We start from the raw sequence: 25,712 nt of genomic DNA, 5'->3' as shown, positions 1-25,712 counted from the left end.
TTGAAATTGTTATTATGAGCAAGGGTGTAAACAGGTTTCAAAATAAAGGGGGTAAAATCTCGAAGGAAATGATCAAATTTCAAAGGAAGAGAAATCTGCTACGGAAAATTCTAAACCTCGGAAAGTGTTTTAAATCTCAGAGCTTGAGCTTGAGCTTGAGCTTGATTGACCGCCCACGGTTGCTACTCTGTTACTGCCAGATCAGTTGTAATTACACAGAGAACCAATAGACGATGCTTGGGACTAGCAATCATCCTCAATGTGTAAAAACTGGTGATCTTAAATTAGGCAATACCAGCGCCGGCCGCGCCCGAACACAGGTCAAGAAAGGAATGGGAAGGATTGTGTTAACATGACACTCGCTTTGGTGGAAGCCGAGAACACCTCTGCACTTCCACGAGGAATCACTGGGATGTTGGATAAGAGGGTTGGGTTTGCAGCAGGGTTCGTTTTGGTAAACGATAAGCTGAATTGATGTCCTAACGATCATATAACGCGAAGGAGCTTGGGACTAAACCCACGGTCTTCTGCTCAGTAAGCAAAAACGTTTGCCACTAGGCAGACGAGCACCTTTTTAATCACCGAGTTGCTGTTATTACCATGTAAATAGTCATATTAACAAATAAAACGATTGACGAATCTTGAATGTGGATGGGCCTGAGATTAGACTCATGATGTTCTGCTCAGTAAGCAAAAACGGTTGCTCTAAGGCCACCGAGCCCCTCAAATTTGTGTATCCATTCAAACCCGGAACCAACGACAACAACGAGTTTCGCAAAATACACGATACACAAGCGATTTTACCATAAATCTCTTTGATATATAAGGACCTGGGACCGCGTTTTTCTGCTCAGTAAGCAGGCCACTGTAACCGACGATCTTTCAAATCCGATAACTAAAAACTACGAAAAAGTACTTAGGCCTTCATTAAGTTCCACTTTCACGCGACGTTCAATGACAGGGTCCTATCCAGGATTACATCTGAAATATCCAAATCTGGCCAACGCCCATCTATACCTGTTCTAATCCACCTGAAATGACTAACGAATGGAAGACTTTGACTACCCAGCCATGCAATAGCCTCATTCCGTGCCTTATGGCAACTTGATGATTCTATTGCGCTCATCTTTTGGCACCACCCAGGGGAGACTTGGTCCTGTACCCAATGCTTAACTTATCTCCATTCCACTCAGCTACTCGCAATTTCTTGTAATATAGTGGGCGGAATATTATTATATGAGACAAATGCAGACGTCTTTCCTAATTTGGCAGATCAACAGGTAATCGGTGAGTTACCACGATAGTTGCTATTCAACAACTCGTCCCATCGTCAACGCCTGCTATGAGAATTTACCATTGCAGACGCCAACGAAATGACGTCATCGAGCTATCGATCAACTACCCTGATTATCGCCTGGTACCTTATAGCACGATGCTAGGCGGCGAACCGGAAGAATCGATAAGCTACCTCTCCCCCCCCCCCCTCGGAAAGTGTTTTAAATCTCAGATCTCAAAAATTCCCAGAGCCCTAGAGTTTCAAAAATTTGTTTGAGTTCAGTATTTTCAAAATTCTCATAGTGCAAGAACCCTGCTAAGAAGCTTGAGACATTTGATTTATTTTAAATTAGCAATGTTAAAAAGTTCAACATTTTGATTATTTCTATCAATCATTCATCTTCGAGATATTGATACATTCAAATTGTTAAAATAAAATCTTATCTTAAGTCCCAGAATTTTAGATTTTTCTAAATCAGATTTATCTTGGACCCTTTCACAGGATTTCTTTGGGATTTGTTCTTGAATTTATTTGAAATAATTTAAGAAATCCATCTTGGAACTATGAATCTCAATGGTAATACTCTCGTAAATTTCTTCAAAAAACTCTAGAAATTAAGTAAACTCTTGACATTTGCTCTGCAATCGGGTTGTTTATGTGGTATTGAGGTAAACGCATATTCGTTATCTGCATTAAAAATGGAACCGAAATCCAAAATTTCATCAATTTTGGTACACTGGAACTATTTAAAATAAGTACGATTACATTATCAAAAATCACCATCTTAGCGCCCCTCGGCGGGACTTTGTATGTGAGCGAGCTGTTAATAAATAGATGTCGATAAAAAATTTAAATCTTGATTTAAAAATCGAGATGAATATCTACGGGATCGATAAAAATATCGTTGTGCTCAGAAAACGAAGCTCTATCAGATGATCTACAAAATCGGTGTATTTTTCGAAGTTAAACAACCAAATTCACAACGAATTTCTAATAATTGAAGCATAATTGCCTTTCTCCTCAATATTCAGTATTTTTTTAGTACATATTCATCCAAAGCTTAAATGGAATTATTCCTTAAATTACCTTTAAAATATGCTCAGGAATTCCTCAAAAGAGGGAAAATGGCTCAAATATTGGCCTATGGTTCTAAGATTAGACCTATAGCTATATATTTGTTATTTATTATTATTATTATTATTATTTAGCTTTATTAAGGAGGCTTTCAGCCTTGGGCTGGTTCGCCTCCACCATTGTTATTTATTAATTATATCTATATGATAGCGTCATTGGAACGCTGCTAATGGATATTTTTGGTCGCTATTGAAAGTCTAGTCGATTGTTGAATTTGGGCCCAAATTAGAGACATTCAGGCCGACATTACATCCATTTTCCCTATGTTTCAGAATTCCCATGGAATTCCACTTTTAGTTTCCATGAAATTCTCATAAGTATAACATTGGAATGCTCAAAGGAATTCCTTTCAGGCTCTCTTAAGAATTCTCTTGAAGATCTCATCAGAATTCCTTTGAACGCCTTCAATTTAATTTGGATTTATCCTCAGAACTTGGATCTTCTCTTCTCCCGTGGAATTTATCCTCAGAATTCCCTTGGAATTATTCTCACATTTGCTTAGTAATTATGTTTAAAAAATCTTTTCTTCTCACCTTGGAACTAAATTGAAGCTCTTCTCGTTTGTATTTTCCTCTGAACTGCTGAGGAATTCTTCTGAGAACTCTTTTGTCAATCTCCTGAGCATTTACCAGGAATCAAAAGGTCCTCAGAATTACCTTGGAAGCATTCCATAGATTTTACTTGAAGTTCTCCTCAACACTAAAATGGAATTCCAGTCAGAACTTTCTTAGAATACTCCTTAGAATTCCATTTAATATTTTCTTTTCAATTCCTACACCCTGTAAAGTTTTCTAAGATTATTTATATTGATATTTGTTTTCGAATCTGAGATCTTGGAAAAAATCAAAATTGTTTTAAGGTCCAGGAAATGAGAATTTTCTTCAACCTTATAACATTTTCTTTTCTCAGAATCTTAGGTATCTGACTCATGATTTTGAAGTTTTCATTAAATTCTTCAATCAATCAAATCTTAAAATTTTGTCTCGGATCTCGACTATTTCAAGTTTGAGGCCTTGAGTTCTGTTAAGATAGTTGATTCAAATCACATTCATCGCATTCACACACATAATGCACGAAGATTGTGATTCAATCTTTTTCTGAGGTATAGGAACCTATGGCCAATACTGGTGCACTTACCCTATTAGGGATAGTATTCACTTTTGATTTCATTTTATTGATGCAGACATTTATTCGATCTCGTTTAAGACTTCTGCCCTGTATACTCAAATTTGATTTGCCTAATGATAGATTTTGATAAGAATTAAAAATAAGAACAATTTTTCCAAGGACACCAGAAACATGGCTGATGGGTTCTGGATACTCAGTATACCCACCAGTTATGATGTATTCAAAGTCTTTTTGATTTTAACATCAAAATCAGTGATTTCAGAAGCTTGTCATCGACTTGTGGATAGTACGATACATGGGAAAATTAAGGGGCCGCAGTATCCATCGCGTTATAGAAAATATCCAGTTATAGAATATCGAATTGCGGAGAACTGACTGTATTAGGATCAGTGAACATAGGTCTCTTTGAAAAATATTCAATTTATTCTTTTAATTTTGTCGAACCTTTTAACGGAATCCCTTTAAGAAGAGCTTTTGTTTGTTTCCTTTTAATTCCGCTATAATTGCTTATCTTTTGACAGATACGCATATTTCGTCAACTACAAGGTTACCCACTTGAAGTATTACCTATTCAAACGACTATAATTTTTTTGTGTGAAATATTTTCTATTGATTCCAATGGCAAAAAATGTTTGTAATTAATGAAAATTTCAGAATCCATTCACTTTAGATCGATGTGGCCACCTTTTGCCTTGACTATGGCCTTCAAACGGTCAAAAACGAGTTGCATGCTGCACGAATGTAAGCTTGTGGTATTTTGGCCCATTCACGTACAATCGCTTTCTTTAGCACATCTGGCCCTGGCATATTTTTTAGTCCGCACCTTGCTCTCTAAAATGGACCACATCAAGACCAACAATTTAAATGGCCTTAACTCCATTTACTAAACAAACCTTGTAAGGCCATTTTCACACGAACCGAAGTCCGCAAACGCAAACCAACATAATGAACAGGTAGGGGAAATTCTCCTCTACCCGATTGTGGTTTAGGTTTGCGAATGAAGGTTTCGGTTTGCGAGAAAATGGCCTTACAAGGTTTGTTTACAAAATGGAGTTAAAGCCAATTGTTGGTCTTGAGATGGAAAAGTTCATCGGATTTGCGTCTGGCGAATTCGAAAGCCATTGTGTCGACGAAATGAAGCGAGGAATATGATTTTTGAAACGTTCTTGGTTAATTTTTATGTGACACTTGGCTTTATGTGACGGTGCCGAGTCTTGTTGGAACGTCCATGCTTTGAGACCGAAGTGTTTGCGTGCCCACGGCTCTAAAGCAGCTTCCAAAATATTTTCAGGATAATAATTTGCATTTACTTAGACACCAGGCTCGATGAAAACGATTGGAGAGTGGCCATCAGTGGTCACGACTGCCCACGCCATCACTTGCGATGGGAAATTGCTTCGAGTGACCATTCGTTGGCTTAAATTCTCGTAAAGCCCGATTCAAAGTAAATTTGAACGCATTCAAGTGATCATAGCTCAAGAGTTAAACAACATACACGGTTGATCAAAACGTCAAACAAAAGGGTATTTATTCAGCTTTTAAACTATATATAACAAGTTATTACAAACGAACTGTCGCACTTTACTTGTGATCGATGCCATCATGATCTGCACAGTCGCTGGTGACACTGTACCGACGAACTTATTCCACTTTAAGGGGGTATTCCCGATCTTTTTTTTTTTTTCAAAAAATCAATTTTTTTTTTCACGTTTTTTTGTACTTTAGACTATATACTTTCATCCCCCCAAGCCGTTTTCCGATCAGCGAATACGGTGTCCAGGCATAGCTGACTAATGGTAAGAACCCCCAAATGGTTTTAACTAAAGTCAAAACTTTAAACGCGTTTTTCTCGAAACCACATTTTTTTTACCGGGCGAAGATTTTTCTCAGAAACTATAAGAGATATTGACTTGAATCTTTGCGCATTTTGTTCCTTATTAAATTCTTTGGAGCTTCTCCCACTTTCAGCCAAAAATATTAACATTTAACATTGTTTGAAGCACCTTAAAGCTGCAAAAAAGCGGGCTAAAAATCGCCTGTTTTTTCATGTGGCCGCCATTTTGTTAATTTGCAAGATTTTTTGCTGCCAACGGGAGAAGCTCCAGAGAATCTTATGCAGATTATTAATTTCATCACGAAATCTGTTTCAGATGAAGCCGTTCCAGAGAAAGTCTTCGCCCGTCCAGGCGTTTGCGGCGAACAGGGGTCTGTTTGCCGCCATTTTGTGACGTCAATAATGTCTTTTTTTATGTCGAAAAAAATTTATTTGTAAACTTCAATGTTCAATAAACAAGAATCCTAAAAAATTAGGCGCATTACTATTCATTTTCCTTGAAAAAAAATTAATTGAAAAACAGGCCGAAAAAAGGCAAAAGATTGGGAATACCCCCTTAAACGCATTTGTTGTGCATTTGTCACTTCTTTACCGCATCCTCGAAGTTTTCACTAGTCAATTGCCCAATATTTTTCGATCAGTCTGAACTCATGGCAATTCGGAGGATTAATCTCTTTAGTGACGAAATTAACATTGTTTGCAGCATACCATTCTAGTACCTCCTTAGAGTAGTGACAGCTGGCTAGATCCGGCCAAAACATAACGTTGGTCTTGTGTTGCCGAATGAAGGGTAAAATCCGCTTTTTCAGACACTCTTTAATGTAAACCTTCGACGTCATTGTGTGAGATGTGATGAAAACCTTGGTTTTAAGGCCAAAACTGCAGATTCCTTGCTAAATCATTAGTTTCCGAGCAAACTTATCAGCAAAAACAAATTTATACCTGGAAAGGACATTCCCACGACCAGTTGCCAGGTAAAATTTTCGTCCGGGGATTTGTTTATAATCCATTTTGACATATGTTTCGTCATTCATTAAAATACAGCCATCAAATTTCGTCAAAACTCGTTCGTATAGTAATCGTGCTCGCTTTTTGGCCACTAAATGTTGTTTCAGGGAGCGATTCGGATGTTTACTGGCACAAAAACACTTATATCCTTCTCTTGAAAGGATGTTACGCACGGTGGAAAAGTTGGAATCGTATTTCTTTGCCAAATCACGTATGGAGACACCTGGGTTGCTTTTCACGTACCTCAACACCCTTCTCGTCAGCTCTTTGTCCCTAGTGCCACTTTTATGATAGATGCGCTGTGCTCTATCCATGGATAGAGCACAGCGCATCTATCATAAAAGTGCACACTCAGAGTATCCTTGAAACGTTTGATTAAGGTAATTGATTCTGGTTGGACCTATCCAAAAACTGATGATGGTTGGACCTATTTCTTTAATCGCTAGTTTAGTCAATCTTCACTAATTTTTTATTTTCAAAGATCACTTTACTATCATAAAAAACTCTTATTCTTCAATTTGCATGGGTGTTTTATTGAAAAAAAAAACTTCAAAACAATTGAGTTTCAATGTGTTTTCAAAACAGTTCACTTTCCACGCATTAGCTCGTCATCATGCCTTACTTTCAAACATACAAAAATGGAATATTTTTTACATATATTTTTATTTTCATGCAGTAAAATACTGCTTTAAGGTGTAAACAATACATTAGTACGCCATTTATCCATTGGTTTCACTAGAATGTTTGAATAATTGACGAAATTCGAATAGATAAATATGATCATGGTTGGACCTACTCATGATGATGGTTGGACCTATGTGTTTCCTAAGACGGCCGCTAGGTGCGCTTCAGTTTGTATACATCCTTCATGCGCAGCTGATTTGAAATTCGATTCCGTTTTGGCCGAGTGATCAGTTTCTTCGATTGAAAAAATGGCTAAAGAAAAGAGTTATACGGTCGAAAATCTTCAAGAGGCTTTTAGTAAGAAATAAATCACTTACCGCGTATCAGGCACAGAAAAGGTACAATATTCCGAAAACGACAAAAACGACGCAAAAATTAAGGGAATCCACGGCAAGAAATATGGAAAAGAAATAGTGTTGAGTGTTGATTTGGAGAACCAGCTAGCGGATTGGGTTTGTATATGCGCTGCTTCTAGTAGTCCCAAGACGACCAAAACGATCTTGGAAACTGCTAAAGATCTTGCGTCACTAGTTGGGCGTAAATTTAAAGGAGGAATTCCATCGTCAGGTTGGCTGAAAGGGTAACCACCGATTTCCGAACTACCACGAAAGCACCGAAAGAATCTGTCAATATGAATTTACATTAAGCACTTCTCATATACCTTCTGTGTGTGAATTAACTTGAAATAAAATGTTAACAAACTAAAAATTGCTAACTGAAACTTATTTCCGAAAAAAAAACTCCTAGGAGAAAATGAACTATAAAACCAGAATTCAGTTCTGATATTCTGTCATTTTAAGCCCCTAAATTCCCCGGGGGCACCCAGAACATGCCTGGAAGTGGCCAATGTGGTCCAAGGCACTCAATTTTGTTATTGATCTTGTTATCGAATTTGGAAGTAATGTGAAGTGTCGCATGATAGGTTTTATTCCTTCCATGTTAAAATTAGGCCCATGTTCCATATTCCCTGGAACTTGTTCCGGCCATATCTCCGGAACCAGTTGACCAATTCCAAAAATATTCGATAGCTTTCAATGGGACCACAATACCTATAGTTTGACGTTAAAAAATTTCCAAATCGGGTCAATGATTTCCGAGAAAATGAGCCAATGATGAAATGAGATGATGAAATTCGTGGAAAGTAAACTTTTTTAAATACGAAGTTAAACTCAAATTTCTTAATTTTTTTAAAAAGAAAATTCACAAAAACTGTATAAAAAGTGTTTTTATCATAATAACAATAAGCTCTAAACTAAGTTTTTGAACAAATATGGGCTAAACTAGCATTTGCAAAAATAGGTCCAACCATCATCATTTTTTAGGTCCAACCAAGATCAGTATAGGTCCAACCAACATCATAATTCTTTGCTGAATAAAAACGTTTTATAAAATCATTTGTTCATAATATTTAACTTTTTATGTTATTATTAGAAACAAGAAAGGTAGATCTTTCCCCTAATCACGCATTTTTTATAATTATATGTTGAATTCATAAAAAAAATACGACATGAATGTTGACATCGTATGAAACCGGCCTAAATAGGTCCAACCATCATCAGTTACCCTACAAGACTCACCGTTGACTTTGGGAATTTTAAGTGCTATTTTTGAGGCAGACCACGAAGGGTTCTTTAGATGTTTGTGCACAATTAATTTTCTTTTCTCAAGTTCCATGATCCGTAATTTCGGGATGCGTCGATCAATCGAGAAAAACTTTTCACCAATTTCTTCATCAATGAAACATCAACAAATGCCTCTCAAACGTTTTTTGTTCCAATCACCAGGGGCGTGGTGGTGTATTAAACCGTGTGTCCAGATTTACTTTGAATCGAGCTTTACGTGCGTTCGGTCAAGTAAACACGATCATTTTAAGAGTTTATGAACTGCTCATTAGGGAAATTTTTCTCATCAGAGAACACAATGTTCGGAAATTCGCCGCGTTCGTGCAGACGCAACAACTCCTTTGCTCTTTCGATAACGAAGAAATTTTTTTTTCTAAAAAGGCGGAGAGAAAAATGCTTTTGTACGCTTGTAAACAATGGAATGAACTGTCATTGGTATAAATTTGAGCGCGGTGTCATTAATAGTGTGGTAGTTATAGCAGTTTGAATCTTGTAACACTTCGAGTGGGTAACCCTGTACTTGCAGACTTCATCAGTGCCAAGTACTCAACACCACTGAAGAATCCATCTTTTATCTACGATTTATATATTAATCAACTTCATCAGCAGGTATCCAACTGTCATGTCACATTTAACCAATCAGTTTGGTTGGTACCTAAATTTAGTCTCCAAAAGGTAGAGGCATGCTACGACGTGTGGTTTTAGGTAGCATGCTAAAGAGCCTCGAGTACCAGTTTCCTTGATCTCTATTAAACAACACATCCAGATTACCTTTAAAAAATCAATCAATCAAAATCCTAGCCATTCCCTATGGTATATTCTTGCATTAAGGGGAGGTTTACTTGGATTTGGCTGAAAAACAGTTGAACTTTGGAATTTTTTTTTCAGGAGAATGAAAAGACATACGAACTTCCGGTTTGGATAATTATATTTGTCCACTATTCCTGAATACTTGGAAATTTTTTGAAGGTAAAAAAACAAAATGGCGGCTCAAAATGGCGGCTCGCGTGGAGGAGTGTCAGTCAGGTTTTGCTGCAGAACTTCGAGTGCACACCCTCTGGTGGTGAACTGAAATGAAATTTTTTTTTATTGTGGATAAAGTTGATAATATTCCCTATGGCTTATACCTAACTAGAACGAAATCCGACAAAAATTGACCAAATTATGGACATTTGAAAATTTAGTGCTTTTTTTACCCCTTTTTTTTCTCACTTTGACCTTGCTTAAAAAATAGTAACTAACAATTAACAAATATGGTATAAGCCATACAAAAAATAGTATCCTTCAAAGCGCAATTTTCCGATTGTAAATCTGATCATTTGTTCAAGCCCTATGCTCTAAGTTGTTATTTGTTTATTATCATTATGCAATTTACATGCGGTTGTGTTCGAAAGCTACTCATCTTGGATGTAAAATGTCACTAGATGTTTTATTTATTGATATATACTCGAAAAATAATTCTTTTCACATCATGATATTCACATATTTTGGACCCTTCCACTTGATTTTGGACAGTGTCCATAATATATTTTGGACACACTGAATGGGAACGAATATATTTTGGACATGCTGAAGTTCTTTCAACCTATGAGCCTAAAATTAATTACGACGGTCACTTCTTCCTATCTCGCATTTGTTAGGTCCGTCTAGGTGGGAAAATTTTCAAAGAAGGTGCCGTAAAACGGGGTGAAATTGATCGCTGAGTATACCCAATATTGTATTATGCATAATATTTTCACAATGTATACAAAGATACATTCGTACGCTTAGTAACGAAAAACATGTTACACATGAAAAAATATCACGAGAAATTTCAGCGATCAATTTTGCCCCGCTGATCAATTACACTCCGTTTTACGGTATGCATAAAAGTTAACCCCCCGTTACTCGCGCTGTTGTACTTTGTACAACACATATGAGTTTTCCATTGCCATTTTGTTGCTGCCAATTGATCTGAAACCAACTTGTATTCCTCAAAAAACTTGTTTTGAACTAAAAAAGCTAAACTTTGATTACAATTAACCCCCAACATGCAGATAATAGAGAAAATGTAAATGGAAACCGTGTAAACGGTGTCCGTACTACGTGGGATTGACTTAATTGGTTACAACATGGAATATCTCGAGATCCTGACCAGATAGAAAGTTACTGTCTTCGGCAAAGTTGTTCAGGAGGTCAAAGCCTATTTCTTAGTGTACAATAGTTCAGAATTATCTCACTTCGTGGTGCTAGTACACATGTGAAATTCTCGTGTATAAAATATCTCTAGATCCTGACCAGATAGAAAGTAAATGCCTTCAGCAAAGTTGTTCAGGAAGTCAAGCTCTTTTCGTTGGTGGAGTAGTTCAGAAATTTCACACTACGAGGCGCTAGTATATACGTGTAATTCTCGCATATACAATAGCTCGAGTTCTTGACCAGCTAGAAAGTTACTGTATTGGGCAAACTTGTTCAGGGGGTCAAGACTTTTCGACTGGTAGACAGTAGTTCAGAATTTTCTCACCACGTGGCGTTTGTATACATATACACTTCTCGCATATGATATATCTCGAGATCCTGACCAAATAGAAAGTTACTCTCTTTGAAAAAATTGTTCAGGAGGTCAAAGCCTATTGCTTGGTGTAGAATAGTTCAGAATTTTCTCACTATGTAGTTCTAGTATACACGTTAAATTCTCTCATATAAAATATCTAGAGAGCATGACAAGATAGAATGTTATTGTCTTGGGCAAAGTTGTTCAGGGGATCAAGGCCTTTTGGCTAGTGGACGGTAGTTCAGAATATTTCACTTCATGGTACTAGTATATACGTGCAATTTTCGCATATGATATATCTCAAGACCTGCTAAAAATGTACTGTAATCGGTAAAGTTGTCCAGGAGATCAAACCCTATCGTTGGTGGAATGTACATAATTTTCTCACTAGGTGACGTTGAAAGACACGTGAAATCCTGGCATATAAAATATCTCTGAATGACCCGCATACTAGTGCCACATAAAGGGAAAATTATGAATTACTGTACACCAACGAAAAGATCCTAACATCCTGAACAACTTTGCCAAAGACAGTAACTTTCTGTCTGGTCAGGATCTAAAGATATTTTATATGCGAGAATTCCTCATGCATACTAGCGTTGCAAAGTGAGAAAACTCTGAACTTAAGTCCACCAGCAAAAAGGCCTTGACTTCCTGAACAACTTTGCCGAAGACAGTAACTTTTTATATGATCAGGATTTCGAGATATTTTATATGAGAATTTCACGTATATACTAGCACCATATAGTGAAAAAATTCTAAACTATAGGCTTTGAACTCCTGAACAACTTTTTCGAAGACAGTAACTTTCTATCTGGTCAGGATTTCGAGATATATCACATGCGAGAACTTCACATGTATACTAGCGCTATGTAGTGAGTAAATTTTGAACTACTGTCCACCAGCAAAAAGGTTATGATCTCTAGAACTACTTTGGAAAGACAGTAACTTTCTATCTGGTCAGGATCTCGAGATATTCTATGTTGTAACCAATTAAATCAGAACCCTCGTAGTATGGACACCATTTACGCGGTTTCCATTTACGTTTTCTTTATTATCCGCATATTTTGGGGGTTAACTGTAATAAATATTTAGCTTGTTTAGTTAAAAGCAAGTTTTTTGAGGAATACTCGTTGATTTCAGATCGATTGGTAGCTCGGCTGCAAAATGGAAATGGAAAACTCACACTGTTGTACAAAGTACAACGCGTGAGTACTCGTGTTACAAAAGTTGGCGCTAGTAACGGAGGAAATATAATATAACATAAGGAAACAACTGATCATACCATAAAAAAAAATCATTCAGAAGTAAATCTTAATACGGAGACCTGACTCTATGCTTGCAGTCCATATTATTTTTTTGTATGGGCTGTTCATAAACTACGTAGACGGTTTTTGAGAGATTTCAACCCCCCCACCCCCCTTCCGTAGAAGACAGTCTCAAACACAAAATTTAAAAAATTGTATGCTCCCACCCCCCTAAAGCGTCTACGTAGTTTATGAACAGCCCCTTAGTTAAATGCGTTTGGGAGATAGGAAAACTTTTGTGGAAAACTAGGAACTAGGAAAACTAGGAAAACTCAGAGTGGACCTCTCTACGTGTTTTGCCGTTTTTCCCATTTTGAATCGCCTGATAAACAAGAAATATATTTAAAAACAATGAATTCATATAATTTTGATTGATTTACTTACCAATTTAATCAGAAATCTGAGATAATAGCACGATCGACCAACCGGAATTTTTTTTGTCGCTCTTTTGATGATTCTCATTTGATAAGTGTCCAAAATAAGTTGGTTACATTTTTTTAGATCTTTTTTGGACACTTTTTATTTAATACTTTTTAAGTAAAATTTTAAGGTGAAATCTTTATAAACACGTGAAATACATCTTCCAAAGTCAGATAAACTGATTTGATAAAAAAAATCATTGAATTGTATATTTTAGACCAAATTTAAAACAAGTACACTAACGCCGATTCCTCTTGACAAACGTCGAAACATGAAACTTTTTCGATAACATTTTCTAAAACTGCATAAATTGAGCAATTGTAAGCAATTTGAGGTGAACTAATGATCTTGAGACATAGCAAGTAATTGAAAGAATGTAATTACAACATCAACCCAGATGAATTTGAAGAAACTAGACAGTAAGCGAGGAAAATATATGAAAAGGGTCCAAAATATGTAGGGGTCCAATTCAAGTTGGTTACCCTAAGATGAGGTGGTGTCGGTCGATTAAGATCCACCTCACCAACCCTGCCACTAGCTTACCCCAATCGATAACATACATGTCAACTATTCCATATTCCATTAAATTTTCCCGAACAATTGATATGAGCGTTCCGATCCGTGTAAAGTTTCCAGCTCTTGTAACTTTACAAATATGGCTACATAACTTATTCCCGTCTCCTTTAACGAGAACTTGAATGCAATATTGAAATGCCCTCCCACGGGGCTCACCCTCCTTTTTGAACAATAGGAGAGCAGCTGCAGCCTCGGAAGGTGTGGAGCCAGGAGGCAAATATTTTATATCTTCGAGAAAATCTTCAACAAGTTTGCTCTGTTGATCTCCACCGCAGAAAGAAGAAAGGCAAGCTCAAGTGCAGATGAGCAGCAGCAGCAATCTCAAGCAGTGATTTGAAATTCATCGAGGTCACGTTTGCTTGCCATGCGGATTATGTGATGATGTGGGTGAGAGGGAGGACTTAATTTCTACCATTTTCAGCAGCAGCTTCGGTACCTGCTGCTACTACAATGGTGACGCATGGTTTTGGGGGAGCGAGATTTTCCGAGCATACAAATTATCACATGAACCATAAAATTAACGGAAGGACAATAACAGAGTCAAGTTGATGGTGGCTTTTGTGTGCCAAAGGACCAACTTGGAGGCGAAATAACAAGTGCTTCATAAAAGAAGACTTTTACTTTGCGGTAGTCCACATACAAACTAAAGGCAGACGAGACACACCATTACGACAATGTTTTTTAATTATTCACATTTTGCCTCCAGTAAAAGCTAGTGGTAGTGGCATTACCTTCCATGTTATGTTGACTCCGGATGGCATCATTATCTAGGGAGTGCTTATCTTTTCCTTTTCCACTGAGGACAACGCCGACGACGGCGACATTATTGCGACATTCAAGACTTAACGATGATCTACGCCATAATTGCCGCTTCAGTCTTGTTCTTGTTGGCTTGATTTCTCCATTATGCAATAAATACCAGAGGATAATAATAGTGGTCATTGTTCTGATGGAGTCTTTTCTCTTTCGTTTGCAGCTGCCACAATCAGAAATTGACGGGCTGGACCCGAACTGTCGGCGGTTTCGACTGGAGAATGGTGAATCGCTAGCGGAAAAGGATGAGGTAAGGATTGACTTTCATTGCCGTAGGTTTATTGCTGGGTGTCAGATTGATATTAATTGGGAGCTGCCGCGTAACACCGGGCTGATTTCTACGGCACTGTGTAAATGTCTGTTTGAATGCTGTCCAAATTCTAGACATTTCAGATCAGACTGAAATTAGTATAAATATGTCAAGCTCATTTAAAAATGATACAGTTTTCAAAAAGAGCTTTCAATTGAATTTTTATCCATTTTTTGTGATGTTTCAATCTTCCCACTGTTTACACTTACGCCGAATCAAATCCCTTAAATAAACAAGACCCAAAATCCGCCCGTCATTTAACATTCCCTAATTCCCCAACACCCACGTATATAATTGCGTGGCCAGTGCCCCTGCTGGAAAACTATATTGTGTTGAGCTAGCATAAAGGATGTTGCTTGCAGCCGGTCTCTGCTGAAAGCAAATTACTTATGCTTTAGATGACTCCCAGTTAAGCGATAAAATAGCACCTGCGCTGGTTACGGAATCGTTTCGACGTACACTGGGGTTTTACTCGAGCTTGCTTTTCTGCATTTACGTTTGTAAATGAACAATAAGCCGATTCAAAGCGAATAATTATTTCGCACGACGGAGCCTTCCCGCAAATTCACTAACGCAGAGTTTAAATTTCACTTATTCTATTTCCATACATTCAAACAAACGACGAACCAACACGCAGGTGTTTGGGTCACCTAGCACACCCATCTTGGAGAACCCGGAGCATCAAACGAGATGGTATTTCAAGTATTTTCTAGGAAAACGTAAGTATCTGACGAAACGACTCCATTGTCTTTCTGTCGCAATCATTGGAAGTTTCCATGGAAATAATGCTGATTTCTTTCTATCCCGTTTCATGCTAAAAATATCACTCTGTTTTGTGACATGAACCTCAACCGACGGCAATTACCTCGCTGAAATGGGAAACCACCAAACCCCACCGCCACCACCCTCACCACCAGTTCACCAGAACTACGTAGGAATAGATTCCGAGAAAAACCCGTACTTTTTATCCATAGTCTCCCAGGACTCCGGTAGCAAATGTATGCCCCTGTACAGGGTCATGGTTTTCCGGAAGCAGGTACGTACGACGCACACCGAATTTAAACCTCATTTTCCAGTTGCCGTCAAATAGGGTTTAATCGCTCGTAAAGCTACGGCCTTTTGCAAAAGTCCGCGGAAGCAATTAAGTCATCTGGAATGTGGAAATGCTCAGTTTCCGCCACTGAACTCTAAATATACAAACGTTTCATTACGGCTCCGAATGATCCCCTCGTGTGACGTTACGCTACCGCTCCGCACTGTTGGGTAATGTTGAGGATGGTGACAGCGATGGTGGGAGGGAAGTTTGCTTTTCGTTCGTGAGAAAATAAACTCCGCAGCTATCGTACGGGTTTGCTACATGGCTACATGATGACCGAACCTACCTTCGTTGGGTCAGGCTATGATAATATTAATGAGTTGATGAATTGACTGTCGCTTTCCATGAACACAATGAGGTTGGGCTCAATCTCCAATATTTGTTATTTGTAGAGAAAAGAAAACAGGAATCCATATGAAAAACAACTTTGAACAATGAGTTCATCACCTATTATACCTATTTAATGCGCACAACAAACTTCTCTCACATCCAATGCATATGTTTCATACAACAAATGTAATGGCAATTCTTGCAATTAACTGAAGCGTACTACCCAAGTAACAATTCTGCAATCATTTGGCATCCACGCTGATTTATGATGGTTTTATAATGGCAATTAATAATCCATTTAGTTTAAATACAGCATTTCACAGTGTAAAACGTTCCTGCTTAGTAGTTCACCTTTTCGCTGTTTTAAAAACTTTTACAGTCTGGCGAGGAGCCAAAAACTGTCTTGTTTTAAAATTAAATTTAAAGTAGTTCTCAATCCCACCATAAAACTGTTCTATAAATCAATCATAAACTTCATTAGCAATTTATTTATTTATGTCTTGATAAAATACTCTATAAACCCGTTATATCATTATCAAAGCTATCATAAAACCATTAGGTTTTAAATAAGAGTAAAAGGCATATATTGTTGCCTTTTAGGCTTTTGTAAAGTGTATCATAAAATCTCCTCTGTTTACAAATTGAACTTTAAGGATGGATCCTCATAGTTCTTTAGAAGAAACAGCACGTCCGGCGGAACGGGTACCATCAACGACTGAGCATCTCGTGGAGAAGAGTGAAGTGAGCGTGGTCCTCAAATTCATAAAACATTGTCAAAACAGCCTGAAAACAGACCAGCCTTCTTCAGACCTTGCGAATAGATGAAGATCGGAATAACTTGCGTCAGTACCGACAGCAAACCACTGAAACTGTCAGTTAGCAGACACTAGTTGGTTTCCGATCCATAGCTGCGATTTTGTTCGGCGAAAGGGTCATCACTTGGGAAACATTAATTCAACCGTACATTCCTGCATCGTTTGATGGTGCACTTCCAGAACCATCCGGAAGAAGGGGATCTTTTCGGGAATGATCGAGGTTACAGCTGTGCGAAATGCGAAATGTTCTGAACACTTTCTGAGTAACTGATTCCAAGCCATCGGGAGAGAATCGCCTGGAAGAACGCTGAATCGCACAGCGCAACTATCGAAAGATAAACAAACTTTGACGTTTAACATTTTGTAGGCAACATTGCCGCCATAAATGCTGCCATAAATCTGAACGGGTTAGGATCAAGCGAAATGGCTTTAGATAAATATAATTCAGTCTACAAGTTTTCTTCGTAAAAGCCATTTCAAAACCTCATGAATTTGTAATGGATTTCTTGAAAGCAAAATTACTTTTTCACAAATGGCCCACGAAAATCAACTTTTATGCTTCCGGCATATTAGAATTAATTTGTTTGTTTTTTTTTCAATCTTCGATTTTCAATCTCTATTTCTTTGGATATATCTTTATTTTAGTTAATTTAGCTATGAGAAAATATTTAGGATGCAAAAATCATGACAAACAAAAATCTTGGTAAGCTTAATTATCGATCTGAAGAATGTATTTTTTTTCTTAATGTATAGGAATAATTAGTAAAATCGTTGTTTTCCGTGGGTGGACTCAAGTTTTTGGATGTTTTCACGTACATTTCACATCAAATTTTATATGGCACCTAAAACTAGACCACTTCATGAGAACTATTTTATAATTTTGGAAATTCGGCAGGATTTTTATACGATCAGTTTTTATTTTAATTATTTTGATAAGATCGGATGGTATTTATGCATCCTTTTTTATCTTGATTGTTGTTTTTTTCTAATGAACTTATGAATGGATGAATGACCTTCAGGGTTAAAATCCCACCAAAATAAATAAATAAAATAAAAAGTGAACGTGATCAGTTGCAATTCCATTAGCTGCGAGGACAGTCATCACAACTAATTTGAAAGACCCAGAAATTGGACGTGGACATCGGAATGAGAAGCATTACCAACGGCAACGAAATCCTTGTAACGTTACACAGCTGAGTTTGACTACAATGATCACCAGCGTAATGCTGCTGCCAGGAAAGCCAACTGGGCACGCTGTCTCTGGAGAAACCCAAGTACACCAGTTTGCTCGTTTCGATCCGAAATGGTAGTTTCAATTGCGACGGAGATGGTCACCACAAATTTGGTAGGATCCTGAAGGACGCGGACATCGGAGGCTCTCTGAGTAGCTTCACCATCTTTCGGGCGTACCACTGCAGTCGTTCCGTTAGGCTGACTACAACATTGATCATCTGCAAAATTTCAACCACTGTGCAATGGTGTAAGAACGCCATCCTGAAAGTACCAGCATGTAAATATCTTGGATCCCAAATGGCCCTTTTCAGGACCACTATATTTCTACGCTATAGAATTTCTTTTATTTTGTAGACAGTGTTTCATTGATTAATCAATCCATTGAATTTGTCGATGAACCTGACGAAATAAAACAGCCAGTTAATAGTAGTTGTAGATTCGAAGTTTTTCACCAAATTACATTAGATGAACTTAGAGTTATTTGTTTTTCATTAGGAAAATCGGTTGTAGTAGATAATGTTAATTTTAGAGTTATTCAAGATTGCTTTCATTTCATTGGCCACATCTTGCTGGACCTTATTAATGAATCATTACAAACTGGACATGTGCCACAAATTTGGAAAGAATCCTTAGTGGTCCCCATTTAAAAAGTTGCTGGATCGATTAAAGCCGAAGAGTTTCGTCCCATCAACATGTTGCACACATTAGAGAAACTTTTAGAACTTGTTGTTAAAGGCCAGCTGTTGGAATATTTAAATAGTAATAGTTTGTTGATACCAGAACAATTGGGATATCGGGAAGGTCATTCTTGTCAAACCGCATTGAATTTGGTATTAGCGAAGTGGAAAAATAACTTGGAGTGTAAAGATACGATTGTTGCTGTTTTTTTTGGACCTTAAATGCGCTTTTGAAATAATTTCTAGGCCCTTATTGTTAAGATCAATCAAGCGCTTTTGAATTACGAATACTGCATATAAGTGGTTTAAAAGCTATTTGTTTGACAGAACTCAACGGACTGTTTTTAATTATTCTGTTTCCAGTCCCGTGGGGAATATCCTTGGAGTGCCCCAAGGAAGTGTATTAGGGCCCCTGTTATTTATTATGAATATTAATGACTTGCGACGTGTTTTACGATTTTGCAACATTAATATTTTTGCAGATACTGTGTTATTCATTGCAGCTAAGGATTTAGATGATGCCGTTTTACTCTTGAATGAATATTTGTGTTTTCTAAGTAGATGGTTGAAGTATAAGCAGTTAAAATTAAATGCAAGTAAAACTAAATTTATGGTAATTTCACGGAATCGAGTAAATGAGAACGTCTCTGTTGTAATTGATGATGAGACTATTGATCGCGTTCGAGAGATTAAATATCTTAGCGTGATTATTGATGACAAACTTAAGTTCAAGTCTCACATTGACAATGTCATCAAGAAAATTGCCAAGAAGTATGGAATTCTATATCGACTGAAAAACGATTTAACTATTGCCAGTAAAATACAGCTATACAAATCAATCATCTCTCCTCATCTTGACTTTTGGCTTTCCATTTTATGTCTGGCCAATGCAACACGAATATCGAGATTACAGCGCTTGCAGATTAAAATAATGCGTTTGATTTTGAGATGTAATAGATTCACTTCCTCAACTTTGATGCTAGATGCCTTACAATGGTTGTCGGTGAAGCAAAGAATTGTATATTTGACTATGGTTTTCATTTTTAAAGTAGTGAACGGTTTACTGCCTCGATATTTGTGTGATCGAATTGAAAGAGGAAGTGGCTTTCATAGATATAATACTAGAAACGCGGTTGAAATAAGAACACCACATTTCTTGACTTGTGCTTCACAAAATTCATTATATTATAAAGGAATAAATGTTTTCAATTCGATGCCTAGACATATCAAACGTTCAGCAACACTTACAGAATTTAAAAGACACTGCATTTCACTCGTTAAAACTGTCTTTTGAACAGTTATTCAGTGATTTTATTGGGTCGTTCTCATTCGCCGTGTGCTAAACTCAACTAAGCTGAAAATGAAGACAACCTTAACAGATAGATCAACTACCTGCATGAATATTAATTTTGACATAACAGCATTCTCTTGATCAAGGCAACCTCTGAGTATCGAAGTCAATTTTTTTTTTTTATTTTTTTTTTATGCGTGGCTTTGATGTTTGTGTGTTATCAGTATTAATATTCGTCTTCATCTTGGTGTGGATGATTTTGAGGATCAAATGCGAAATGATTATTTTCATTTGTCACAAATATAGCGCTAAAGAACGTGTCGTGTTGGTTTTTTCACACAGATCGATGTCAAATTATTGCTTCATGCTGAATTGATGTTAATATTTCGGTTTAACGCTCTGGGGTCGACAATATTCAAAATTATCATTTTGCTCAAAATGAATTTGATTATTTTGCTTTTGAGGATCGCTTCTGATTTTGACAATTTTGGGTTGGATAATCAAGCACTGGTGAATATCAACAAATGCTAATTCGTTTTTTTTTCCTTGATTTGTTTTCTGTCGATCTTGTCTTCCGTGCTGAGCTCCAATGCTACTGATGCCAGGGAGGCAGCTATCGACCCTACATCAACTCATGAACTGGGGACCAATGGCCTTACTTCCCTTCGTAATCAGAGATGTTATGCCTCAGAACATCCCGGCGGCGCCGACTAGGATTAAACCCAGGCCTGCTGGGGTGAGAGGTAATCACGCTTATCACTAAACCACCGGCGCCGCTATTCGTTGATGTATAATGAACTCATTTGTTCATTTCGCTCGTACGTAACAGTGAAGATTTTCAAAACAAACGCAATGCATCTACACTGGGTTGAAGCGCTACTCCTTGCTTGTGATGGTAAACGATAAAATCAGACACTGGTTCGGACACGCAGTGGAGAATGTTGTCGATGAAATCGAAATGTGTCGAGAGGAGGGTACTTGGAATGTCGTCCTCGATGTCGTCGACAAAGGAGTTACGCAGATTATGTCAGCTGCAGCGGAAATTGAGAGAGGAGCAGCGATCTAGCAACACCAGTTACACTGAACCAAAACATCAACAATACTTCGAATGATTATTGCATAGCTCGAGCCTTTAACAATATGCATTCGAATTTCGGATGATTTTCTTATGGTTGAATTCATCGTCAGATGATGAATATTCATATGACTGTCAACCAAATACAGGATGTTCGTAATAGCTCTGATAGTTAATATGGACCAACAGGTTTGTGCCATAAATAGGAAGATCTGATAGCGATGGCTATGCTTCCCCATCGTTTGTCAGCTAAGATCAGCAATCGTTTTGAATGGTTTGCGTTATGTGGCTGAACCAAAACCATATGCATTTCCATTTGTTATGACAGTTATTCTGCAGAGAGCATTACGCATTTCAACTGAAGGCCGTATCCCTTCGCATAACAATTTTCATCTTGTATTCTAGAGGAAAATAATCTGATTTCAAAACATCCATCATCCGGTTGCAGCTATCATTCGAAAAAGCGATTTAAGTGATTTGAAGGTGTCCAGATTAATGTAGATTATATGGTTCTAAGATCAAATGTAATGACAGTTCTTACAATTGATTGTAGGGGATTTTTTTAAATATCGGACAGGTTTAGTCTCAGAGTCTCTGATTTTAAAAAAATACCCACAGATGGAGTTTCACGAAAAAAAAATCAAAAAAGTTGGGTTGTTTTGAATTGCATGGAAAATTTAAGATGAAGTTTTAAAATTTTCCCGGAAATCACGTATTTTGAAAAGTCAAGACTCATGAACCAAGCATTACAGAAAGAACGTTTTATAATGAAATGATAATGACATTATCTCAACAATCCATTAAATCTATAATCTGAAAAATATTTTCCACGAATACGGTGGAGAAAAATCGTACGGAAAATCAGGAAAAATCTATCAACAGGGTAATAAAAATTGTTTTTATGTTTATTTTAACGATACTCTTGGTTCATGAGTTATGGTTTCTCAAAGTATGATAATTTCAGTAAAATCAGAGAAGTTGAACCAACTGAGCTGTTTAATCATATTTGAGATATGATTAAAAAAGTATGAATTTATAAGATACATCACTCTGATATGTTAACTAGTGAAAGATAAGAAATTTTTAGGTATGAAGTCATAAGAAATGTAAAATTACCCGATTATCCTCCTTCGTGAAAATTTAATTGGAAACCATTTCTCGGGATATATTTTTTTATGGATTACTGGGATTGTTTACTCATCATTTTACTACACAACATTCTTTCTTCAATACTCGGTTCACGAGTTATGAGTTTTCAAAGTTCGCGATGACCGGAAAAATCCCACCACTTTATCTATTTTTATTTTTTTGGGAAAAATATCCACCCGAATTTTTTGACATCGCCCTCTTTTTCGATTATAAACAAACATCCACTGTACAAGCAGGATTAAAAAAAAATAAATATATTCATATAAAACCGTCACTAGATGGTTTTTTAGCCACAACACACTCGGGAAAACAAACTTTTTTTTTCTAAAATTTAGCTATCATTAAAATTACAAAATGGCTTGAAAAACCTTTCGACGACCACATTACAGAATATTTTATCGCGGTGAAACATTACAAATTGTGTATACCTTTAAGCAAATATTTAATAGAATCTTGCATTTTCCGGTTGGATATAGTTGATCACCATAATCGAGAAACGTCTCAATGCACAGTTTGCCTGCGTTGTATTCGTTTAACTCAGTACCGAATCATACTAACCATGCCGACTAAAATTATTTCGGATTACTAATCTGCTTCCCGGGCGATTCTCCCACGTAATAAATGGAGCACAATATATTTGCATTACCAAGGCAGCCCCCATGCTGATTAAATATAATATACTTATTTTTTTCTATGTTTCACTCTGTCTTTTTCCGACATTTAACGAACCAGGGTGCTCAGAAGCTTGCCTTACCGTACAACCCCCAGCAGAAGCTAACGGTCAAGCAAATTCTCTCGAATTTTTCGCTTATGGATGCAAGCAAATCACCCAAGGAGGTTTTTTCGGCTGACATCCAGAAGGATTTGCTACTGCTGGAGGAGCAGGAGGGTTCGGTGAACTTCAAGTTTGGTGTCGTCTACATGAAGGCAGGCCAAAAGATGGACGACGAGATGCTGAGCAATGGTAAGTAACGTGCGGAGGCTCAAATAACCGAATTAAAAATGCCTGCTGAGGTGCCTTTAAATTTAACCTGCATCGCTCATAAAAATGAAAAAAAAAAGTATGGCGTGAAAGTTCAATCAAGCTGATCCGCATGGAAGAGGGGGATCCATCCAAATTCGCATATTGGAGAAGCTGACGTAACTCACCGTCTGCTACTGATATTTTCGGCAAAGTGTCGAGTTTGAGCAGGAAAAACTGGTCTACTGGAATCGATGAAACACTAATCAATTTCCAATTTTTCGCTCTTCCACCCTCTCTGTCTTTGATTCGCAGAATATGGAAGCGCTGATTTTGACGATTTCTTGGCACTGCTAGGAGAGAAGGTGCGGCTCAAGGAATGGGAACGGTATCGTGGTGGTTTGGACGTGAAAGGTACGTAAATCCAGTGTAATTTAAGTCTTACTTACCATAAGGCGATCGGAAGGATTTCAGGAAATTTGTTTTGAATTAATTACTGAAGTTAAATCAGTGTAATGTTTAAATGCTGACTTAACCTAATTAGCCAATTCTAATGCGAATAAATCGAATCACATTAATCTGATTCTGTTCTTCTCCCCCCAGGTGACATGACAGGAAAATATTCAATCTACACTCTGTACGAAGGCCACGAGATTATGTTCCACGTATCAACGCTTTTACCATTCAGTCGCGACAATCGGCAGCAGGTGAGTTAGATCCGGACTGATTCGTGATTGGGGCGTACACGCTTTTGTAAACAATCGACTATTTCTTACGAATGAAAAGCTCAATCTCGGAAACTTAAAACACCATCAAGTAGATGAATGATTCCTCTACCATTTAATATAATTTGTTTGCGAGATTAAGCTTTTATCTGCGAGAAATCGGTGATTGGTCTATTTGTTTACAAAATCATGTACGCCCTAATCACGAATAAATCCGGAGGTATGTAATTCGTTTGTACCACTTTTTTCCATTCTCTTGGCAAATAAGCGCAGCCCCTTACCCGGTACCTTACCCCAGTCCCTATTTTGTCAACGATTTGTTTCATCAGTTGGAAAACCTACCCACATCCCCATCCGGCCGAGTCAGCTTGCACCGCCAGTTCATTAGCACACGTGCTTCACACAAATACACCTTTTGTTACATCGATAGATGTTCCCATTCTCGTTTCATGATGGTGCAAAACTGCCACTCGCGCTAATACACGTTGCGTGGCGTTATCTTATTTTCCGGTGACTGTGACAATTGGATTTATGCTGTACGGTATCACTGCTGACAACTATACTAATACAAACCCTACTATACATATATAGGTGGAACGCAAACGGCACATCGGAAACGACATCGTCAACATCATCTTCGTGGACGAGGGACCCAACGGCGAGGAACCAGAGTTCAATCCGAACAACATTAAAAGTCAATTTACACGTAAGTAGACACTCCGTTTGTTGGCTATTTATTGCTTTGGTCGGTTGCTTTCTCTAGTGGTGGGTTGAATGCGGGTTTAAGGGTGATTGATTTTTCATTATGACGATATGATTTGGAGAATCCAAATGGATTGGAGATTTTATGATAGAAGTGCTTTTCAATTCGTTCTGCACCAATCAGCAGTATGGCTTTAGGCACGTGCCCCGTAACGTGGGTAGATTACCTTTTCGTGGTACGTTACGGGATGTAAAATCTACCATAGATTCCTAGTCCTGACTACTTCAAACTAGAGGAACAGGATTTTCCAGTAATCAAAGGAACACATCTTAGTCCTTGTTACTTTGTATACCTTGTTAAAAGTGATAAGTCCACGGGTTGCTTGGACTGAGGTTGATCTTGAAACATGAAAAAATGAGTTAGTCTCATCTATGTGACTCCTGATCTTCTATTCGTTGTTCCCTTGTTTGAAGTGGTTAAGGCTAGAGTTCTAGCATGGCCATTATCGGTGTCATTTCTTGATTTTGTTGCTAAGGAATCCAATTATGACTGACAAAGGGGCGTGCTTTTGGAGGGTGCTCTCATTCTTCGAAGGGTATAAATAGCGGGACCTTTAAATTCGAATCGACTCCATGCGATAAAGGCAAGAATGACAACTGTATCAAAATCGAATACTTCATCATTTCTAAAAAGTGATGGAGTAATACGACTTACAGTAAACTAAGGACACGGGCTATACTACAAAAGATCGAATTACTGGTCGCAGTGGTCCCGAACAGAGGAAAAAACCACGTACAAAGCTGTTGCAGCAAACTAGCTTGTCTTATGTCTGGGGTTTACAAAATATCACCTCAATTATCGATGTACAGCAGTCCTGCACTCATTCACATATCTGTGTGAGGGATAAAATAATTTCTATCCATTAATTGCTTCCGCCATGACATGCGACCAGGTAAACTTTTTGTTCACTGCTTTAGCTTATATGTTAAAATGTTTTCCTTGGAGTATGAAC

General features: G+C 37.6%; 1 protein-coding gene across 1 annotated transcript in view; it reads left to right on the top strand.

The window, feature by feature from the left end:
- LOC135706208 (GTPase-activating Rap/Ran-GAP domain-like protein 3) overlaps positions 1–25,712 on the top strand; it is a 205,007-nt gene that overhangs the window by 109,587 nt on the left and 69,708 nt on the right. Inside the window, exons 3-9 of the mRNA XM_065227772.1 lie at positions 14,499–14,585; positions 15,283–15,364; positions 15,563–15,681; positions 23,044–23,275; positions 23,588–23,686; positions 23,876–23,979; positions 24,589–24,703. Of these exons, the coding sequence (XP_065083844.1) occupies positions 14,499–14,585; positions 15,283–15,364; positions 15,563–15,681; positions 23,044–23,275; positions 23,588–23,686; positions 23,876–23,979; positions 24,589–24,703 (838 nt within the window). The remainder of the gene's footprint in view (positions 1–14,498; positions 14,586–15,282; positions 15,365–15,562; positions 15,682–23,043; positions 23,276–23,587; positions 23,687–23,875; positions 23,980–24,588; positions 24,704–25,712) is intronic.

This window comes from Ochlerotatus camptorhynchus, unplaced genomic scaffold, assembly GCF_037179485.1.
Source record: "Ochlerotatus camptorhynchus isolate MF236.1 unplaced genomic scaffold, CSIRO-AGI_Acam_v1.1 ptg000275l, whole genome shotgun sequence".
NCBI classification, from domain to species: domain Eukaryota; kingdom Metazoa; phylum Arthropoda; class Insecta; order Diptera; family Culicidae; genus Ochlerotatus; species Ochlerotatus camptorhynchus.
Note: the sequence above shows the minus strand (reverse complement) of the source record. Positions and strands in the feature narration are given on the sequence as shown.